General features: G+C 54.0%; 1 protein-coding gene and 1 non-coding gene across 2 annotated transcripts; both read right to left on the minus strand.

Annotated features, from left to right (window-relative positions):
* Positions 1–1506: 1506 nt before the first annotated feature.
* Positions 1507–17714, minus strand: SDR42E2 (short chain dehydrogenase/reductase family 42E, member 2). Its single transcript, XM_069485684.1, has 12 exons — positions 17660–17714; positions 17145–17335; positions 16559–16654; positions 15974–16031; positions 15132–15250; positions 14345–14420; positions 10693–10775; positions 8558–8695; positions 8008–8073; positions 6293–6356; positions 4586–4659; positions 1507–1749 (listed from the first exon to the last, which is right to left on the minus strand). Exons 1-12 carry the CDS (start codon positions 17712–17714, stop codon positions 1507–1509), a joined length of 1263 nt encoding a protein of 420 aa, XP_069341785.1.
* Positions 5400–5503, minus strand: LOC138394915 (U6 spliceosomal RNA). The gene has a single exon (XR_011235432.1). It is a non-coding gene; the product is annotated as a U6 spliceosomal RNA (small nuclear RNA).
* Positions 17715–22417: the final 4703 nt, after the last annotated feature.

Raw genomic sequence — 22417 nt, forward strand, 5'->3', positions numbered from 1 at the left:
CTCTTTGGAGATAGACAAATTCCCAGTTTCCTCATCTATAAAACAGGAAGAATAAGCCCTATTGACAGGTGGCCCTAAGAATTAAATAAGATCATATAAATGAAAGCCCTTTCAAACTGTTAAGCATTAAACAGACATAAAGGATTCTTATTCTTCAAAAAATTACATACACACATGCTATTCATCCTAGCAGGAGGAGCATACATTTTTTTTAGCTCCTTCACAAACTGCCCCCCTGTCCAGCAGAGGCATAGCCAGGGCCATGTTGGCTCTGATTAGCACATTCATTCCCCTCCCCCACCGTTTGTGATGGGTTTCTTCTCTGCCAGGATCCACGGTTTGCTTAGCCAGTTCCACGTGTGCATATTGTGATGTATACATGGATGTATTTACACACTGATGTCTTGGTACCTACGACTGATACCAAGATGATAAGGAGGCTCAGTTTCTGTGGAGAGCTAGGCTGGATGAACAAGTTCCGAGGCCTTAAATGTTCAAGATAATGGTGATCGACACCAGCCCTCATTAATAGAAACAATACCAAATCATAAAATATGACCAGCTTGGCTCTATTTTTCCCCATGATAACTATATTGGTATTTCTTCAAAACATTCAATTCTTTAAAAAGGTTTTTTTTTTTTTTCTTTTTTGATGCCCTTTCTGGTACTGAAGCCTGTGCTTACTATGCTGTCATCCCCAGACACCTAAGCCAGAACCCTAAAAGGCCAAGCTGGGAGGGGCAGAAGCCTGAGTCTCAGGTGGCCCCTCCAAGCCCTGGCTATCAACACACAGGGAGATCTGTGAATGAGTGAAGAACCAAGAACTTCTGGGTCAGGGAGGATCAAAAGCAATGTTACCAGAATGGATCTAATCCAAGATTCCGAGACGATCTCGGGACAAGCCCAGAGAAGCTCGGGCAGCGAGGAGGGTCCACTCTCCCCAGAAGCGGCAGCAGACAGCGCAAAGCACAAGCGCCAACCCAGCCTGCACTAGTGGATGGAGACTCCAGCAGCCAGGCTCCAAGGGGAACCCACCTGGGAGGCCGGGATGGGAAGGACTGGACCCAGAGGGAGGGCAAGGCCAGTCCCAGAATGAGAAACCAAGGGGTGGGCCCAAGCACGAGCGTAGGGCCAGACGGTGGTGGAACCAGGGCAGAGGGTCCTGGGCGTGGCAGGACTGGGCAGGAACGGGGAAGTCCCGGACGCGGAGCAGCCTGTGAGGCCAGGATCTTGTCAGTAACCGGCCCGGCCAGAGAGCGAAGCATGGGCGTGGCCAGGGGGCGGGGCTAAGTATGGGCTGGACCAGGGGGCGTGGTCAGGCCCAGGAGGCGTGCCCAAGCCCAGGAGGCGGGACGGGGCGTCACCAGAGCGCCGAGGGAGCGAGGCTGGGCCTGGGGCGGATCCGGGGCGTGGCCGTGACTCGGGGGCGGGGACAAGGCCCGGGGGCGGGGCGCGGGCGAGGGTGATGCGGGGCGGGCCCCGGCGGGCGGCCCACGGTCAGAGATGCTACGCGACCGCCCGCAGGGGTTGCAGGCCCAGGTAGTGCAGGGCCAGGGCGAGCAGGCCGAGGAGCAGCAGCCCGAGCAGCAGCCGCAGGAGCGCCCGCGCCGTGGAGCCGCGTGGCCGCGGGGCCGAGGACTGCACGTACCGCTCCACGGCGTCGGAGAAGCTGAACTTGTCGGGCGCGTAGCCAAGCTGAGCGCGGGCCTTGGCGATCTGGAAGGTGTGCGTCACGGCCACACTGCACACCTGCGGGGAGAGGCGGGGCAGCGCAGGGCGGGGCTAGCGGGAGGGGCGCGTCCTTCACCTCCGTGTCCAGGATGCCTTTTCTGCATCCCCCTCCAGCCCCGCCGAACTCGCACCTTACTGAGCTCCTCCGTCTCTAGGAAGCAAAGGTCCCACCTCTGCACGTTCCTTCCGGGCCCAGCAGGGTACTGGCACTCGGGAGGTCCTCGATACATTCTTGGGTATCGCTGGAGAAGCCTGACTCCCGCCAGAAATACATCTCCAGGACACGGCCTTGGCCTCCTGCCCCCAGCCCCAGACCAGCTGTGGCCAGGCGGGCCCCAGGCGTCGCCTTAACGCGCTCGCTAATTAAGCTTCCCTGAGAGTGGAATTCAATTGTGCAGAACTGATTTCTCCCCAGGGTCTGAGCAGCGTTTCTGGGCTTACCAGATGGCCTGGGGCCCACCGGCTTCTAGGGTAATAATGACAGCGATCAATCACGCACACACGCTGTGTTTGACCTGGGCTAAGTCCTTTCTATACCTTACCTCATTTTTATCTTCTGAGGTGGCACTTAGCATCCTCTCCGCTTTGCATATTTGGATAACGGTCAGAGAGGTTGAGTGACCTGCCCAGAGTCACACAGGGGAGCCAGATTCTAGCCTAAATTCTTCCCTGCTATGCTGGGGCCTGGAGATGCCCTCCCACTGGGTTCATTTCTTCCTCTCTAGTTCCTCAGGCAGACCCTGGGGAAGAGCCCACCAGCGGCGTGATTCTGAAACAGCCCCTGGGGACCACGCCCTGGTCATGGGTGCTTGAGGGGGTGAGGAGAGAGGCTAGTTCTTGTCCTTTTTGCCCCAGCTGGTAAGTGCAGGACTTTGGGGAGCGCACAGGTAGGCTTACTACAGCTAAGCTAGATAAGCAGGGTCCCTGGGCACAGGATTCTCAGATCTCAGGCTTAGATGTCACCTCCTTTGGGAAGCCTCCCTGACTTCCTCAGAGTTGACTTAGGTGCCCCTTCTGTGTGCTCCGAAGTTCCTCGAAATTTCCCCTACTAGAGCTCTTATCGCAATGTATTATTGAGTTGCCTGGTTAATGGGCTGTCTTCCCTTTTGGACTGTGAACTCCCTGGGGTAAGGACTTTGTCTTCTTGCCTCCATTACTCAGTACAGTGCCTGGTACACAGTAGGTGCTCAATAAATGTTAAATGCATGAAAGGCTATATATAAATTCAAACTAGACGACTGGTTGTTGTGTCGCAGACTGACCAGCAGAGGGCGCCAGAGGCACAGCGGAGATACTTCCCCAGTTTAGGATTCTTTTTGCCTTTGAGCTTAGCAAGTAAACCCACAACAGGTAAGAGTGAGGGAGCCAAGTCCCTGCCTGGCCACAACTCAACAGCACGTTGGCAGCTATTTCACATGGACAGGATTCCTGATGCATTTCACAAGCTAGTGGTTAAGCTAGAAATCATTTAGGTCTAGGTTGGAATCCCAGCTCTACCCCTTAAGTGAGTGATCGTGGGCAGGTTATTTCACTGTGTCTCTTTTCTTCCTCTGTAAATGGAGATGATAACAGGATCTACAACTTAGAGTAATAATGAAGATTAACGGAGATAAAGCACGGTGCCTGGCATATCAATAGTCACTATTGCCATTATCCTCTGGCCTCTCCTAGTCTGGGTAGCTCAAAGGAGAAACCATAGGTAACTGCTTCTGGTGGCCCATTCTGCACCCCCATTCCCTGGGTTAGAGAGCACTGGACTTGGAGTCTGAAGCCAATTCCAGTATAGGTGTGACCTTGGACAAGTCACTAATTTCTCTAATTCTCAGTTTCTCAGCATAAAATGGAGATCATCATCTTTCGGCCCTTCCTAACTGAGCAGGGCTTTGGAGAGAATCTAATGGGACAGTGCACTGGAAGGATTTTGCAAATAACCCCAAATGCTTCCTGTTGCCTTACTGTTTACAATCCGCAATTCAAACATCTTTTTTTTTTTTTTTTTTTTCCTGAGACAGAGTCCTGCTCTGTTGCCCGGGCTAGAGTACAGTAGTGTCAGCCTAGCTCACAGCAACCTCAGACTCCCGGACTCAAGGGATCCTCCTGCCTCAGCCTCCCGAGTAGCTGGGTCTACAAGCACACACCACCGTGCCCAGCTAATTTCTTTCTATTTTTAGTAGAGACTGGGTCTCGCTCTTGCTGAGGCCGGTCTTGAACTCCAGACCTCAAGTGATCCTCCTGCCTCGGCCTCTCAGAGTGCTAGGATTACAGGCGTGAGCCACCATGCCCAGCCCAAACATCCTATTTTTTAACTAAGCGAATATACACCTACCTTATTATTATCATGAGAATAATATTCTGTACACAGTAAGTACTTAATATGTACTTATCATTCAGTAAGCATGAACTATGAGCAAAGGACCGCCAGACTGTGTGTGTGTGAGAGCGAGTGTGTGTGTGTGTGTGTGTGCGCGTGTGTGTGTGTGTGTGTGTGTGTTGAGAGTTGGTGGGGTTGGGGGCATTCAAACAGTGAAGGCATGAAACCTGCCTTTGGGAGCCGCCAGTCTTGCTGGAAGAATAAGCTGCTTACGGATGAAATACCAGGGCTGAGAGCTGGGCTTGGAGCTGTCACATTTCAGACCAAGAGGGCACAGCCTTGGCAAAAGCCCAGAGGTTGGGGTGATTATAATGGTGCTAACCAGCTTTGGGCCCACAAGGAAAGTTCTGAGGCTTCAGACGAGCCATCCAGTCACGGTGTCACAGGGGTGAGGAGTGGCTGCAGTGGGGGGAGGAAGAGGCAGAGAAGGGGGGAGGGGAGCACGTTAGGGGTGGGGGGTTTCCATGGCCGCAGCCCACTTACCTCACTCCGGGTGAGCAGCAGAGGGACACTGCAGATGGGTCGCAGGGCCAGATGCAGATGCTCCATCACGGAGGCTGCGGGGAGGGAGGGGCCGTGACCAGGGGCCTCGCTTCAAGCAAACTGCAAGGAAGCCCTCGGGGATAATTCAATTGGGGGCATTTATTGGCTCTTCTAGGGGTCACTTTGCAAAAGTCATTGAGTTCCTTTAAATCAGCAGCCCAGGCTGGGATGCCTTGTTTAGCTGTGAAATATGTCATAAGTAACTTGTTATTAATAGTAAAGGACTGAGTTTTTAAATAAATCTGAGTAGATTCAAAGTTATCGCTATAAAAATCTCTCTCTCTTTCTCTCTCTCTCTTCTAAGCTAGGGTTCTCAACCTGAGCTGCACACTGGACCACTTTAGAAGATACTAAGGCTGCCGTCCCACACCCTCCCCACAGATCTTGCTGTCACTGGTCTGAGGTGTGGCGGAAGTGTTTCTCCATTTTACTTTATTATTTCAGCATATTATGAGGGTACAAACGTTTAGGTTATATATACTGCCTTTACCCTGCCTGAGTCAGAGCTTCAAGCATCCCCCAGACGGTGCGCATGGCACCCATCAGGTGTGAACATGCCCATCCCCCCCCCACATGCCCAACACCCGATGAATGTTACTACCATACGTGCACATGAGTATTGATCAGTTAGTACCAGTTTGAAGGTGAGTACATGCGGTGCTTGTTTTTCCATTTTTGTGATACTTCACTTAGTAGAATGGGCTCCACCTCTACTCAGGATAATACAAGAGGTGCTAGATCACCAATGTTTTTTAAAAATATGGAATGCTTCACGAATTTGTGTGTCATCTTTGCACAGGGGCCATGCTAATCTCTGTATCATTCCAGTTTTAGTACATGTGCTGCCGAAGCCAGCACGTTTCTCCATTTTAAAAGCTCCCAGGTAATGCCAGTGTGTGGCCCTGGCTGAGCAGCTGTGCGTCGCAGTTAACCCACGGGGAACCGAGAGGCGTATACAACCCTCCACAAGTGCCCTCGCGCAGGGCTGCAAACCCAAGCTTGCAAGCCCCTGCTTTCAATGGCAAGCATCTCAATGCATTTAAAATGCAGCACATCTAGCCAAGGAGTTCCAGAAACACAGCGATTTGTGACTTGAGGGCCACCTATCCCCTCCAGCTGGTCACTCCACGCCTGATGCCTGCTCTGCACTCCAGCCGGAAGGAGGCCGGCAGCCAGGTGCTGGGGCTGGGAGAAGAGGGCAGCTGCCAGAACACACTGTTGGACTTGGGGTGGGGGCAGAGACTGACCTGCAGGGACTGCAGGAGCATCTAGGGTCAGATGGAGCCTCCACATGTCTAAAAGCAGCCCTAACTTCAGGGTGACCTCAGGGTGACTGGGGCTCCCTCTCCTGACTGGCATGATGCCTTCCAGCGAGGCCACGGGGAATCGGCCACTCTCAGAGCCTCAGTCACCACATCTTTACAATGGGCCCAATCATAACTGCCTTGCAAGTGGGATAGTGTTGGGACGGGGGGCGGGGAGGGGAGTAAGGCGCCCAAGGTGTGAGATTTAAGGAGACGCTTGCTCCCAGGACCCTGCAAGTGCATTGTACGGCCTCCTTAAATTTTGTGCCCTTGGTGCCCCACTGACCTCATGCTAGTCGCAGCCCTGGGTTACGTCAGGCACTGGGAGGGCTCTTTTCCTTACCTGTCAGGTAGATCCAGGAAGTAGGCACCTGGATCCAGGGCTGGCTGTACCCCAGCTTCTCAAACTGCAAGGAAACATGCTCTGAGATGACAGCAGGTCATTCAAGGGCTGGTGTGAAAAGGCCACATGCTCCTCCTAGCCCCTCACCCACCCACCCAAGGGGGCAGACCCCAGAGCCAGCCCCAAGCCTGTGGCAGGCTTGAAATGAAACCCACACCTTGACCCAGAGAACTCAAGTGGGAATTGAATGCATGAGGTGGGCTTTTAACTCGCACTCACATTATGCAGTTTTACTTATATCTGTCTACACCTAAAGACACTCCAAGGCAGTTATATAGGATCTAATTTTTCTAGAATTGACTTTTGTTCTATTCGAGAAAAACATAACACCGCAGCATGTGTGGAGCGTGGCAGGAGACACATGCAGGGACGGGCTGAGCGCTCCGCTTCTATAAAACCTCTCCAGGTCAAAAAGATACACAGTTGGCAGGGTGGGGAGAAAATGGAAGCCCCTTATACTGCTGGTGACCAGTAAAATAGTGCAGCCACTTTGGAATACAGTGTGGCAGTTTCTCAAAAGGTGAAACTTAGAGTTACCATCTAACTCGGCAATTCCACTCCTATTACATATCCAGAGAAATGAAAACACATGTTCACACAAAGACAGGTACACAAATGTGCATAGCAGCACTATTCATAATAGCCCCAAAATGGAAAACCCCAAAATTTCCATCAACTGGTGAATGGGTAAAACAAAAACTGGTATAACCATAGAATGCAATGTTTTTTTGGCAATAAAAAGGAGTGGAGTATTGACATGATACATGCTACCACATGGGTGAACTCTGAAAATTAAGTGAAAGAAGCTGAACAAAAGGCGACATATTGCACATAATTCCACCGGTAGGAAACGTCCAGAAGAGGCAAATCCACAGAGACAAGCAGATCCGCGGTTGCCGGGGGTGAGGAGGGTGCGGGGTAGCGGGCAGGGACTGCTAAAGGGTGCAGGTCTCTGTTTTGTTGTTTTGAGGATGATGAAATGTTCTAAAACTATAGTGATGGTTGCACAACTCTGTGAATACACTAAAAGCCCACTGAATTGTATGCTTTAAGCAGGTGAATTGTGTGGTATGTGAATTTATACTTTAATAAGGCTGTTATTTCAACAAAACAAACCCTCTGTGGGTGCAAGAGCTGAGAGGAAAAGGGAAGCCCTAGGTGGGCTTCGCACCACAGTCTGGAGGCATGAATGAGCCCCGAGGACGTGTGCTTCCTCCCAGGCTTTCTGGTCCCCCCTGAAAGAAGGTGAAGGCCAAGGTGGCTGGGCTGCTCAGACAGGAGGTGAGCGTGCTGGGGTTGGGAGGGGTTCAGGACAGGACACCCTGGGGCCAAACACCTCCCTGAGCTTGGGTCCACCCTCCTTCCATGAACCTCCTTGGGGCCTGACACATAGTGTGAGAGGTCACAACATACAGCCAGCACGAATTGGGAAGAGGTTGGAAAGGAGTGCTGGCCAAGTAGGGAACACGTGGCCCCCCAGAGGGCAGCCATGACCCAGCTCCAGCTAGTTCCAATGTCACCTCATGGACACTGGAGCCAGAGTTGGTTTTTATTGTGATATTTTAATGTTTGGAAGTTGGAAAGGATGACAGGAAGAGAACACGGGGACCCCAGAATCCTCACTGGGGGCGGGGGAGGGGGCAGGTGGCACCTACCAGCGGGGCTATCCACTCGAAGAGGTTGATGCTGTCCCCGTCATTGATGTAGTACGCCTGCCCACTCTGAAGGGGACACACGGGAGGGGGACAGTCAGGCTCCTGACAGCTGCTCCAACCCCTGGTTCTCCTGAGCAGCCTGGGGACAGAGCTGGGCCACTCTCTGTGAATTCTGGGGCCACCACACTGACTAGCAGTGTGACCTCGATGGAGTCGCTACCCTCTCTATACCTCAGTTTCTTTATCTGAGAAATGGGAGGATAATTATGGGACCTCCCTTTTGGGCTGTTGTGAAGATTAAATGCAACCATGTATATAATTGCTTAGCATTTGGTGACTGTTAATTCTGCGACCAACAACACCTACCTTCCAGGGTCACCGTGCAGAGCTAAAGATGCTCCACAAAGAACTTGCCCCAAGCTTCCCTTGGCCACGCCAGCTTCCAGCTGGGGAAATCCCGTGTGGGCCAGGGGTGCCCTCTGGACGGGGATGGGCCCCCTGCCTGCTGCAGCCCTGGCTTAGGGGGGAGGGGGCACCGCAGGGGACTCACAGCCACATAGCCCTTGGCTGCAGTGAGCGCCTCGGCCGCCAGCACGTGTGCCTGCACCAGATTGCGCACGTGGACCCAGTTCATCCGTGTCCTGCGGTCCCCAAATCGGAACATGAACAGCATCCTCTTGATGTGGCTCTGGTGGGGGGCGGGGAGGGAGCGATTGACACAGGCTCAAGCCTGGAGTGGCTTCATTCACAGCCCACCTCTAGGCTGACGGCTCCCAGATTTCTAGCTCCAGGCCAGCCCCCCACCCCCACCCCGCCCCACCCCGCCCCACCCACCGCCCCAGACTCTTGGATCGCCGGCTGCCTTCCCGACATCCACACCTGGTTGTCTAACAGACATCTCAGCTTACCGGATCCTGGCGGGAGCACCCGCCCCTCCCTCCTTCCCAGCTCACTAAGTTCACGCCACCGCTCAGGCTAGAACCCCGAACCCTCAACCTTCCCTTCTCTCACACTCCACGCCCCACCCACCTGCAAATCCAGTTGGCTCAACTGTTAAAATCTGTCCAGAATCTGCCCACCCTGACTGCCACTCTCATCCCTCACCTGGACACTGCAGTAGTTTCCTAACTGGTCCACCTCTGTCACCCTCAGCCCCTGTGGCCTGTTCTCTGCACAGCCAAGGGAATTCTTTTAAAAAAAAAATTGATTTTTTTTTCAGGCTATCATTGGGCATGAATTTTTCGTAGAGATGGGGTCTTGCTATGTTGCCCAAGCTGGTCTCAAACTCCTGGCCTCAAGCAATCCTCCCTCCTCAGCCTCCTAGAGTGCTGGGATTACAGGCACAAGCCACCATGCCTGGCCCAGGGGCATCCTTTTAAATGCTGACCCAGACCATGCCTCTCCCTGGCCAGAACCTACCAGGGTGCCAGGCTGGACGCTGCAGTCCTGACATTGGCTGACAAGCCCTTCCTGACCGTGCCCCAGCTACTCTGTGACATCACCTCCTCCTAACCACACGCTGTTCCTGGACGTGCAGCAGGTTCCTATCTCAGGGCTGTCTGAAAGGCTTTTCCTGAAAACACCTGCATGATGCGCTCTGTCACCTCCATCAGGGGGATGCTCAAATGTCACCTCCCCAATGAGTGTCCCTTAACTGCCTGGCAAGCCCGATTCCCTCACCCTGCTCCACCTCTCCTTTCTCTCCATGGCTCCTGGCACCTTTGAACACACCTCATAACCTAACTCGGTCACTGTTTATCGTCTAATCTCACGTGGGAAGACAAGCCCCACAAGGGCAGGCATCGCCTGTTTTGCTCACCGATCTCTCCCTACACCTAGAACAGTGCTGGGCACATAGTAGGAGTTCAGTATTTGTTGAATCAATAAATAAATGAATAGGGGAGAAAATCATTCGGGTTGACCCCACATTCCTTGAGAACCCAGTTAATTAAAAAAACTAAAACTAAAACAGACAGCCCCAGCAGAGGAATGTTTTGACACTGCAGACCGGAGCTGCACCCCCCAATCACTCTCCATGGCCCCCCAGGACCTCGCACTCCCAGATCAGATCTGCTTTCTAAACCCACCACAATCTTTCTCATTTCCAGGTTTGTGTCCCCACTGCCTCCTCTATTTGTCCTACTTCCTCTCTACAACCCCATTTCCTTGGTTAATTCCTTCTTCTTTTTCCAAACAGCACAGGCACCACCACCTCCATGAAGCCCTCCTGGGCCTCTCCTGCTAGGCCCATCTTCCTGTGCTCTCCTCTACACAGCCCTTACCTCACGGAGGCTGTGACTATGGTGTCTGTCGCCCTGACCAGCCATGAGAAATCTGAGGACAGGGCCTGGAGCCCCTTGTAGCTATATTCCTGGCACCGGCTTTCCCTAGAGAGAGGTTATCTGCACGATGACTCTGTGCTGCCGGCATGGGTGAACCGTCCAGCCCTCAGGGCGCCCACACGTGAGTGGTGGCAATGGGCTCCCTTCTGTCTCTGTGGGGTCACCGCTCCATGTCTCCCCTACCCGTGCCTGGGTCTGCGTGGCACACACTGGCAGCTCTGTTCCTGGCAGGGGCATCTCCCAGAACCAAGGGTCCCCTCCCAGAACCAAGGGTCCCAGGCTCGGGGGGCCCTGCCTCGAGGCTGACGCGGTGTCCGTGCTCTGGGGGCGGGGGGTGACATACCACCACACGGGGTAGGTGCTTCTGCTCTTCAGGGCCATAGATCCCCGGGGGCCGGAGCACACACGTCCGAAGAGTGCCTCCTCCTAGGACACAGGGGAGGGCAGGCAGCAGGCCGGGTAAGAGCAGCTCGGCAGGGAGAGAGAGAGAAAGGCTGTCCACACCCCCCAGTCCCTACCTAGACAGGTTAGAGGGAAGACCAGCTCCGGGGTTTCTGCATTCAATTAGTTATTCTCCCAGTAAATCAGTTAGTCATTCAACAGACACTATTCAGAGTCCCACTCCCACCCCTTCTGCCGCCCTGGGTGGGAGCTGTGATGAGTATAAGGTCCCTGTCCGCACAGAACTCACAGGCCAGTAACAGAGTTAAGACCCAGATGCAAATATTGGCACGGCCCGTGAGAGTTTAGCAAGCACAGGACAGTGACCTCCTTCCACTCCCCCGGAGTCTCACTGTGCCCACTGCACAGATGCACCCAGACCCACACCCCTCACACGACCGCTCTCGCCCTTTCCTCGTTCTAACCATCGGGAGAGGCCCCAGTCTAACAGATAAGAACATCTATAGATGTCTAATAGATAAGGACCATCAGGGAGCTCCTACTACGTTCCTGGTGCTCTGGGAAACTGGGATTTTCTCTCTTCAAGGCAACCCTACGAGGTGGGAGCTGTTACTATGCCTGTTTTATGGATAAAAGGCAGCAGGCTCAGAGAAGAGATGTGATTTGACTACAGTCACACCGCCCAGCATGGTGGAGCTGAGATGGGGACCAGAAGCCCACGCCTTGTCCACTGATGCCCCTGCCTCTCGGGGGGGGGGGGGGTGGGGGGCGCTCAAGTGATCATCCTGCCTCAGTTTTCCGGACAGCTAGGACTACAGGTGCACACCACTGCACCTGGCCAATTGCTGTTAATGATGGTCGTCCCAGAGAGCAGCAGTCCCCAGCCTTTTTGGCACCAGGGACCGTTTTCATGGAAGACAATTTTTCCACGGACTGGGGGCGAGGACGGTTTGGGGATGATTCAAGCGCATTACATTGATTGTGGGCTTTATTTCTATTATTATTACATTGTGATATATAATGAAATAATTATACAACTCACCATAGGTTGGGGACCCCTGCTACAGTGCTAGAATTTATTCTTTTAAGAGTTTCTAAAAAGATTTAAAATGACTTATTTTACAAATTGTTTGACTCTCAGCCCCAACTCCTTAACTGAAATGGAACCTCCTGGAACGTGTTCTGCTTTCCCTCCCAGGACTCGCATTCCCAAGGGGCTGCACCTCGGTACAGGGAGCCCAGCGTGGACCTTTGGCAGCCGCTGCCCCTCCGCAGGAGGTCTTGGCGGGGGCTGACAGTCTAGACGGTGGCCACAGGGTGTTCTCACCCAGGAGTGGGACTCGCAACATCACTGGCACCAGGACCTAGGATCCTAGGAGTGGATTCACCCTGAGGAGACTGGTCACTGGCTCCCGCCACCCTGGTCCTGACACTGTCCTTTCCAAGCCCTGGTGGTCATTTTTCTAGAAATCAATTTTCCAGAAGCTATCCTATATCCTTCCAATATACATTCCCTCTTCCTCATAAACGAGCCAGGGCCGGCGTGGGTCATAACCAAACACCCTGACTGCCGCGACCTCCACCCCTCACTCCGCAATGGGGCCTAGTGCACTGGGTTCCGTGGTGGCCTCCCCAGAAGATCTGTCCACATCCCAGACCTGTGAACGTGACCTTATTTGAATACAAGGTCTTCACAGATGGAATTTAAGTCAAGGGTCTCAAGATGAGGTCACACTGGATTATCCAGGTGGGTCCTAAGTCAGTGACAATGGTCCTTCTAAGAGACTCACAGAGAAGAGACAGAGAGGGCAATATGAAGACAGAGGAAGGGCTCGGAGTGCCGCAGCCACAAACCAAGGAATGTCTAGGGCCACCAGAAGTGGAAGGAGATGAGCAAGGTCTCTTCACTAGAGCCTTCGAAGGGCGTGAGGCCCAAATGACACCTTGATTTCAGACTTAAGCCATCAAGTTTGTGGTAATTTGTCACAGCAGCCACAGGACATTGACACTCCCAGAGACAGGAGGACACAGCCGCGTTGACACTGAGCTGGGCGCTGTGGGCCTCGGGACTCTGCTCCCGGGCCCAGGAACCTCCGTGCCGAGTTAGAAGGACCGCCTCAGGGAGCAGCTGGGGGAGCAGGGAGTGGAAATCACCTGGGGTGACCGTGGCTGGGCTCCTGGAAGGCCCGTATCTGGTGAGCTTTTCTGCAAAGAGCCTGCAGCTAATTTTAAACTCTGGGTCACCTGGGCACAGTGAGGGGCGGTCGGGTTGCAGCTGATGCTGGCAGGCGGGGCACTGGGCAGTCACTTCACGGAGGGGCCGGGCCCAGGGTATCCGTGACTGTCCTGACTATGGAAAGTGGGGGTGCTCGCATAAATAATTCTTGGCCAGAGGATTAGGTGTCTAGCACGCAGGCTGCCGGGCCGGCCAGGGAAGGCCGCAGGTAGGGAAGAGAATTCAACTGCACAGGCTCAACCCCCTGGGAAACACAGCTGGATGTTCCCACTGGGATCAGGGGGCCAGGCCCAACTGGCCCAGGGTGATGGGGATGGGGGAGATTTTAGGGAAAAGAGTCCACGCTCCGGGACCCACTCAGCTGTGGCTGCAACGTTGTATAGCGGTTAGACCCCGGGCTCTGGTGTTAGACTCCCCTGGGGTTCAAATCCTCCCTCTGCCACCTAACAGCTGTGTGACCTTGAGCTAAGTCAGGTCATCAGTCTCAGTTTCTCACCTGTAAATCAGGGATTCTAATTTTAACCATCCTTCGCTTCCCAAACCCACTTGGCTCCCAAGTTTAGATGGTTTTGATAAGGAAGGGAAACCAAGGTATCTGATTCTTTTTAGTTTCTGAGTTTCCAAAAGCAAGTAGCAATAATTTGGATAGCAAGGAAGTTATCTAGATAGATTTGGCTTCTGGCTTCTAATCTCTAGATAGATTAGGCAACCAAGGGATGCCTAAGGTTCTTACCTAATAGAGATGTTATGAAGAGTTCATGAGACTTTTGCACATAAAATTAGCATGCAAAACAGGGCCTGACACGTAGTAAGCACTCGATAAATATGGACTATTTGTATTCTATTATTTTATCACTTCTCTGTAACCAGAAGAGGCAATATATTGCCTTAATGTAACAAGACAACCAAGGCAGATTTTTCTGGGAAGTTATTGAAGGTCAAGTTTTAGGACCCCTCGGGTCTTGCACGGCCGTTACAGACCACTGCATCTTATCCATATTCCTAACTTCATACTTTGTACTCTTTTATCTGAAGAGGACCCCTAAACCTCGATTCACTCCTGTGCAGCAGAAAAGACATCTAGACTTAGGTTAATGCCAGTCTCTTCCCTGCCAGACTGTGGGTGATGTGAGGGCAGACGCTGGGCCTGACTTTTTCCAGGCTGTGTCCCTGGCAGGGTGCTGGCACGTGACAGGTGCTCAGAATCTGTTGAATGATCAATGGCTACAGCTCTGGGTCCTCCAGAAGGAAGGTGGGTGTCAGACACACGTCAGCTAAACGCTGGAATCACACACATACCTCGGGGGTGGCAGCAGTGGCAGGTGCATTTGGGGCGAGCAGAGCCCGTAATACTCACCTGGGAGAGGTGTCCCGTTGGCCATGAGGGTCAACTGGTCGGCAATGGCTTTGGTTCGGGAGTAGTGGTCCACGTGCTGCCAGAGCACAGGGAGAACAGAGCCACCAGAGAGGGGTCAGCGATGCTGCTGGCAATACCTACCCGGCCTGGCCCAAGACTGCACCTGCCCTCAGACCCCCCCCAGGGACTGGACTCTGGGGACCCCCACTGGGATATGGCCAAGCCCTGGGCCCGCCCTGCTGCCCCTGCTCTCCCTCTGGATGGCAGGAGAGGGTGTCTCCTTCCGAAGTCACAGAAGCGCTGGGCTCAGAGAGCAGCAAGGCCCAGGGCACCTTGAGTCAGGGACGCTCCTGCCAGCTCCAAACAGCCTGCCCTGCGACGCCAAGGCTGGACGTGCACTCGGTGACTGACTTATGTGTCACCTGTTAGTGCTCACGCAGCATTTTCACATACACCATCGCATCTCCTGCTGTCCACAGCCCCACGGCGATAGCGATATCATGCCCCGATGAAGACACAGGCTCAGGGCACTCAGTGACTTGCTCAGGGTCACACAGGTAGGAAGTGGCCAGGCTGGAGCTCAAGGCCAGGTCTGTCTGCTTTCAAAGCCCCTGTGGGCGTGGCCAGCTGAAACTGGAGCAGGCTGGTGCCACCCAGGTTTGGGGTCCCCTTCCTCCTGGGACTCACCCCAAGTTGTGAAGTCGACCCCAGCTTCACCCATCCCTACCCTTTGGGCCGAGGGTCCCAGGCCCGTCGGCCCCGCCCACCTCTGCTGGAAGCCGAGTACCTTGTCCAGCGGGAAATATGGCACAGAGTCCTCGTCGCCCTGCTCTATGGGCTTCCCACCGAAGACGACGTTGACGGTGCTGGTGTAGATGAGCCTGGGAACCCGCCGGCGAACGCAGACTGCAGCGACAGGTGCACACGGTAACACACACGTGCACAAAGACAGGCACACACCCGGGGCCAAGTGCGAGGAGGGAGTCAGCGGACGAGGTGCCCACAGGGACCTCTCTGGGTGAACCCACCGATTTCTACCCCATCTTCAACACATGTCTTGGCCCCCAGGGCCCTCCCAGAATCCAGAGCTGCTGGAGAGGGAAGGGCTTCCTGCCCTGAACTTGGGGTGTGGCACAAGTCCCTACACCCTGGGCCCCCGAGGGCCAGGCCTGCTCCTTATTCTTTCTCAGTGTGGCTTTGGCCCCTGAGCTACCTCGCCAGGGACAAGTCAGAAGAAGCTCTCACTCAATGGGGACATAGAAGAAAGACATTCTAGAATCAGAGAGAAAAACGAGATGCAGAACAAGGCAGGACATACTCAGAGACCCCAGACATGGATCTTCTATTTTGGCGCTTTGGCAAATTTTCTTCCTCCCCAGCCCCTAAACCCCAAGTGCCAACTCTGCACCCTGCATTCCCAGACACACCGAGGCCTGGCTGTCACCACCCACGCAGGGCTCTGGGCAGGTCTGCAGTGTGGGAAGGAGGTGAGGCCCACAGGCCCTCCGTGGGAGTGGCCAGGAGGGTCCCAGCTCTGACCCCCACCCCCACCCCTGGGAGCTGGGCCTGCAGCAGGAGCGGGGCGAGAAGGGGAAGCGCAGCAGGTCACACTCGGCTCTGAGCACCTACCATCGATCACTCGTTTGGTGCCTCCGACATTTATTGACTCAATCTGCTCTTTTTGCAGCTAAAAGACAAGATGGAGGTGGGAAAGTCATGCCTTGTTGCTGAAGCAGAGGGCTGGGCTTAGGGTCAGGTGGGGCGGGGGTGGCAGAGTGTCCAGCTCAGAGGCAGGGGGTCTGAGTGGCCCACAAGCCGTGTGCATGCCCAGCTCCGCCACCATTTCCCTGGGCAGCCAGGACAGGCTCTATCCCCCATCTGGCCCTCAGCTCCCTCATCTGTCAGTGGGGTTGAGCCTCTGGGGGGTCAGCAGTATTAAATAGGACACTTGGGAGGACCTGGTGTAGTGCTTTGCACATAAGAGTCACTGAAAACCTGCTGGCAAGTTACCTTGTTCTAGGCCACATAGCTAGGAAGCGGCAGAACTGGTATCTCGTCTCATGGACGCAGAATGCAGGATGGGAGTAGCCCAAATCCTCCCCAGAGTAGGTGAAGAGTGATGCGGGATATATGGACATGAGGGGGTGTGGTGGGCACAGCCAGGACACGAATGCCACTCCGTCCAACTCCAGGCGTTGCACGTGAGGGGCTCACCTTCTCCACACCGGACATTCCGTAGGAGGCCATGTGGAAGACACAGTCCACCCCTTCGAAGGCACGGTACAGGGTTTCTTCATCTCGGACATCAGCCTGAACCAAAGAAGAAAGAGGCCGGGGGTTCAAGGCCAAGGCCAACAGAGACACCAACTCTGCACCTCGTCTGGTCCCAGAACTGTTCCCCACACCTTCCCCCGCCCCCACCACCCATAGCCCAGGCCAGGCCAGGCCTCTGCAGCTCAGGAAAGGCTGGTGGGGCAGGATTCGCTAGACAGCTCTCCAGACCAACCGCAGCACCACTGGCCCAGGTATCATGTGCTCTAGGTCACAGGGGCTGTGCTAGGTGTTTTATCATCTTGTCATCTCCCTGTGAGACCTTGTGGAGCCAGTATTATTACCGTCCCCTGTCTGAAGATGAGGACAGTGAGGATCAGAGATAGGGAGCTTGAGGCCACAGCTGCCCAGCTGGGAAGTACCAGAGCTAGAGTTGGAGCCCATGCTCTGAAACTCCATGCCACTGGTTTGACATCAGACACTGTCCCTGAACACCACCACTGGTCCCCAGAGACCCTTGACCCCGCACCTGGATGAATTCGGTCCCGGAGGGCAGTGCCCACTCGGGTCTCTGGAGGTCGAGCAGAATGACGGAAGTGCCGCTCCTGGCCAGGCTGGAACCCAGGGTGAAGCCCAGGTAGCCTCCTCCTCCAGTCACCAGAACCTTCTGCCTAGGAGCCTTTGCAGGTTGGGCTTGAGTCTTCTGCTGCAGCACTGGTGCTGAGGTTGTCATTGATTCACTGGGTTTGAGCCCAGTCCCAGACCCCCATCTGGGCCCAGGCTTTACCTCCGGCCCAAGTAGTGACCCAGCTCCCGGCCCAGGGCCCAGACCTGGTCCAGGCCCCAGAACAGCACCAGGTCCCGACCCAGGTCCTGGAATAGCACCAGGTTCTAACCCAGGACCTGGAACAGCACCAGGTCCCAGCACAGAACCAGGCCCTGCCCCTGGTCCTGGAATAGCATTAGGCCCTGGCCCAGGCCCTAAACCTGACCTCGGGCCTGAGACCCCTCTGCAGGCCTGGCAGACAGGGCAGCTCTTCTCGCCCTGGTCTGCAGCTTTGCGGGCCTCTGGGGAGGAAACTGTGGGGTTGGGCTTCATCCTCTACAGAGCCATACAGACCCAGAAACCGTCTCCAGCTGTGGGGAAAAAACAGAAGAAAGAACATTCTAGAGGTGTCTCAAGTCACATAGATTATCAGACCCCTAGGCCTGAGGAGAGAACTCCAGGTGGAAATTAGAGACCCTCTGAATTCCCAGGGAACCTGTCCCTTTCGGCATCTCAAGAACTTCCAGGGTGGCTACTGCCTCCTGTACAGGGTCGGAGACAAGGCAGCCAAGCCTTGGACTTTAGAGCTGGGTAAACTGAGGCCCAAAGTCACACTTCGTGACTGAGATTTATACCAAGCATTCCTGACTTTACCAGTTCCTTAAAATCCCAGTTCCCAGGTAGACCAGAGGAAGACAGGTCACATCATGCCAGAGGGAACCTCACCAGACTGGGAGGTGACTGTTTTCTGACTGGGGACATGGGTCGGGGGGCTTTCTGGAGGAGGAGGAGAAGGAGGAAGGGGGGGAGGAGGAGGAGGAGGAGGAGGAGGAGGAGAGGAATCTGCGTGGGATCTGTAAGGGCTCTACACCCTGGAAACCTGTACCTGATTTCAAGTGCTACGCCTGCCCCTGCCCCGACCCCTGCTGCCTCTGGTTCTCCCAGGCCCCACAGAAGTGCAGGTGGCTGGCATCGCAGGGCCTGCCCCAGCCCCCTGCAGGCTTTAGGGTCAGGTCTCTGGGCCTAGGGAGACAGCACTAAGGATCCTGTCCTCCTTGCTCTAGACTTAAAGTGAGCCAGGCTATTGGTCACTGTCACCACCAGCACCCCCCACCTCCCACTCCACCTGAGGCTGAATGAGGCTGGACCTGGGGCCAGGTCATCATCATCGTCATGATCATCATCACAATAGCAACTGTGTTGTAGGGGCCTGCTGTGCGCCAGCTGGCTGCATGACAGAACAGGTGTTTGTTGAGTGACTGACTGACTGATAAACCCCATGGTTGCTGCTCATTGTGGTCACAGGGCAGGGACTCTGACAGCCACTGGGGCTGAATCTGAATTTTAGTCTCCTCTGTCACTGCCCTGCTGGTCCAAGGTCTGGGTGAGGGCTACAATCATGCCCCGAACACGCACGAGCGTTCATGGGCTTAATGGAAGGACACCCCAAATCAGAGCCATCACAGAGGATGGCCCTAATTCCCGCAGGGGCAGGAGAGGATGCAGCTCCAGAGTGGAGCCCTCCTCTGTCCAGACCCAGAGCACCCTTCTGGGGAACGGTCTGTGGGACCAGAGCTCTTTCTACCCAAAGGGGATGACTTTTGTAGCAAGGGCTGAGACCTGGTCTCAGGCACCCATTTGCTGGGGTGTGCCCTTGGGCAAGATCCCTAAAACCTCACTGCACCTCAGCTATAAAATGCACCCAAATAACCCTGGCTGCTCCTCTTCCTCACAGGGTGGTCATGGGAGAACAGATGCCCAAGAGCTTTGCAAACCTGGATGCAAGCTCCGTAGTGTCCCCGGCACCTAGAACAGTGCTGGCAGCCCAGGGAAGCAGAGGTGGAAACTGAGGCTCAGAGAACCTTAGGGAAGTTTGATGGAGTCACTGGAAATGGCTCGGCCCCGAATCCAGGTCGATGGGGACCCCATCACAGACGACCCCCAGGTCAGGAGGAGAGTGCCCCCGGGCAGCTCGAGGGTAAGTCCCCACCCCAGGTGGCCCCCTCGCCCTTCCTCTCTCGCCCACACCCGCGTCCCCAGCCCGCGCCCGGGCTGCGCTCACCTGGCCTGGGCTCCCGCAGCTATGCCGGCACCTGCGCCGCGCTGCGGGGCTCACGCCGTGTGGGGCGGGGCAGAGCGGGGCGGGGCGGGGCGGGGCCCAGGACCGCCCCGCCCGCTCTCTCACCTTCTCCTGCGTCCCGCCCGCTCCCAGCGCGGGAGCACCGCGTTCTTTCGGGCGGGTTGGTCGGGTAGGGATGGGGCGAAATGGGCTGTGCTTCTGGGGGAGCAAGTAGGCAAAGACCCTACGTGCCGGCCTCTGTCCTGCCCGCACAGTCGTCCTAAAACCCCCGAGCACTGTTCTTTCCCCACGCCCCCATCCATCTCCCACACGCTTCTTGTTCAGCCTGCCTTGCTTCCTCCTTCCGCCCTTTCGTTTATCCATCATCCCGCTTCATCTTCCGTCCGTCTCTCTTTGTCCACCCATCCATCCTTCCGTCATTCCATCCGTCTCTCCCTCTATCATTCAAACTTCCACCCGTGCATCACTCCATCTGCTCCTCAAGCCACCCCTCCATTCATCTCTCCGTCCACCCTCCCACCTATCTGCCCAACCTTCCATGCCCCCAATTCATCCCATGTGTCTTTCTTCCACCCATCTGTCTACCCTTCCTTTCTTGCATTCTTCCCCCAGTCTCTGTCGATCCGTTCACCAATGCCATCATTTCACATTTAATGGGCGCTTCTACACTGGTGGCCTTTCCCCTGTTCTGGGAACCCAGATGAATCACACCCTCCCTGGGAAACTCATTCAAGTGGCAGTAGCTGAGGGGCAGGCACTTGTCCACAGAGCTGCTATAATGGAGCTACAGGGGCTAAGAGCAGGGAGCGCTGGTTGCTTTGGTCCGAAGAGGGTGACTGGAAAGGCTCCACCCACATGGCACCCATTGTGGGCATAGGTGCAGGGAAGAGAAAAACAAAATGGTAACCCTGCATACATCATGTGTCAGATGGTAAGGTATCCTGTTTAACCCTAACAATTCTGTGCTAGTGCAATTTTAGAGACAGGGAAACAGGTTCAGAAAAGGGGCTCAGAGTGTGGTGGGAAAAGGCCATGGGTCAGCCCTGGTTTTTTTTTTTTTTTTTTTTTTTTGAGATGGGGTCTTGATATGTTGCCCAGTTGCTCAGGCTGGTCGTTAACTCCTGGCCTCAAGTGGTCCTCCCTCCTTGGCCTCCTAAAGTTCTGGGATTACAGGCATGAGCCACTGCGCCCAGCCGGCCCTGCGTTTCAATCTTGACTTTGCACTTCTTTGTCGTGTTTCTTTGGGCAACTACAAGGCTCAGTTTCCTCATCCATAAACTGGAAATGGTGTGTACAGTTGTAAAGTTGAGAGGCTTATAGCTAACATGGTATATGCAAAATGCTGAGCATGGAGCCTGCTCAATCAGTGCTCAACTGATGGTAGCTGTTACTGTCGTTATATAAATGAGGTTGGGGTTTGAACCTAGGTCCTGCACTTTACCACGTCACAAGTCGTGTCTCTGGTCCATCCTTCCATTCACGAGAAGCCTCTTCCTCTGCCACCAGCAGGGCCAGAGAATTCACGTTCCCCAGTACCAGCTGCCGGTGTTGTCTTGCAAGAAGCAGCATAGTTTACAACACAACTGCGATGGATTGAATTGTGTCCCTTGAAAAATTTGTATGTTGAAGTCCCAATCCCCAGCACCTAACCCTAACTCTGGAAATAGAATCATTGCAGATGTGATTAGTTGAGATAAGGTCATCATGGAGTAGGACGGGGCCCTACTCCAATATGATTGGTGTTCTTACAGAGAGGGGAAATTTGGACACACACGTGCGCACATGGAGAACATCACGTGGACATCGGAATTATCCTGCTACAAGCCAAGGAGCTACTGGAAGGGAGGTGGGAAGCCTGGAATGGATCCTTCCTGGTGCTCTCAGAGGGAGCATGGCCCTGCTGGTACCTTAATCTCAGACTTCCAGCCTCCAGAACTGTGAGACAATAAACTTCTACAGTTTCAGCTACTCCGTTTGTGGTACCTTGTTATGACAGCCCTAGCAAACTAATACGACCACCACAGGCCATTTTCTCTGTGTTTACAGACGAGACCCAGAAGGGCAGCTGTCCAAGATGGACCAGACTGAGATTCGCCATGGCAGGGGCTGTGGGCCCAGCACGGAGCCTGCTCAGAACAGGAGCTTGTCAAGCCTTGTCAAGTAACGGAGTGTCTTTAAACACCTGGATAAATTTTCACTTATGTATACCCCAACGTAAGTACTGCCCAGATCAAGGTATAGAACATTTCCAGCACCCTGGATGTCCCGTTTGTGACTCCCCCACCACCAGGGTAACCACTATTCTGACCTATGTCACAATTAGTTTTGTCTGATCTTGAACTTCATATAAATGGCATGCAGTATGCATTTTGTGTCCAGTTTCTTTTGGCCAATATTGTTCATGAGATTGATACACCTTGTTGAATACAGCTGTTGCTCATTCTTTTTAAATTGTGTAGTATTCCCCTGCACAAATGTAGCACCATTTCTTTACCCATTCTACCACTGATGGACATTGGGTAGTTTCCAGTTGTGGGCTCTTAGGAGTAAAGCTCTATAAACATTCTTGTATGTCTTTTGTTGAACATGTGTCCTTATTTCTCTTAGAGTAGAACCGCCAGATCATAGAGTAGGCATGTTTTACTTTAGCAGAAATTGCTGATTAGTTTTCCAAAGTGGTTGAATCAATTTACACTTCCTGGCCCCTTCTCCTACCCCAGCAACATAGGAGTTTTCCAGTTGCTCCATGTCTTGATATTGTCAATCTTTTTCTTTTTAGCCATTTTAGTGGGCATGTAGTCATGTTTCACTGTGGTTTTAATTTGCATTTCCCCAATAGGTAAGGCTGTTGAGCATCTTTTCAAATACCTATTGTTCATTTGTGCTTGAATCCTTTGTCTATTTTTTTAAAAAATGGGATGTTTGCCTTTTAGTTATTGATTTGAAGTCCTTTATG

This window comes from Eulemur rufifrons, chromosome 14 (genome assembly GCF_041146395.1).
Source record: "Eulemur rufifrons isolate Redbay chromosome 14, OSU_ERuf_1, whole genome shotgun sequence".
Taxonomy (NCBI): Eukaryota; Metazoa; Chordata; class Mammalia; order Primates; family Lemuridae; genus Eulemur; species Eulemur rufifrons.

Coding starts and splice junctions, on each gene's coding strand:
- SDR42E2 (XM_069485684.1), bottom strand. CDS start 17,714: ATGAAGCCCAACCCCACAGTTTCCTCCCCAGAGGCCCGCAAAGCTGCA. Junction 16,032..16,558: donor GAATGTCCGGTGTGGAGAAG/GTGAGCCCCTCA, acceptor CTTGTCTTTTAG/CTGCAAAAAGAGCAGATTGA. Junction 1,750..4,585: donor TGCTGCTCACCCGGAGTGAG/GTAAGTGGGCTG, acceptor CTCTCCCCGCAG/GTGTGCAGTGTGGCCGTGAC.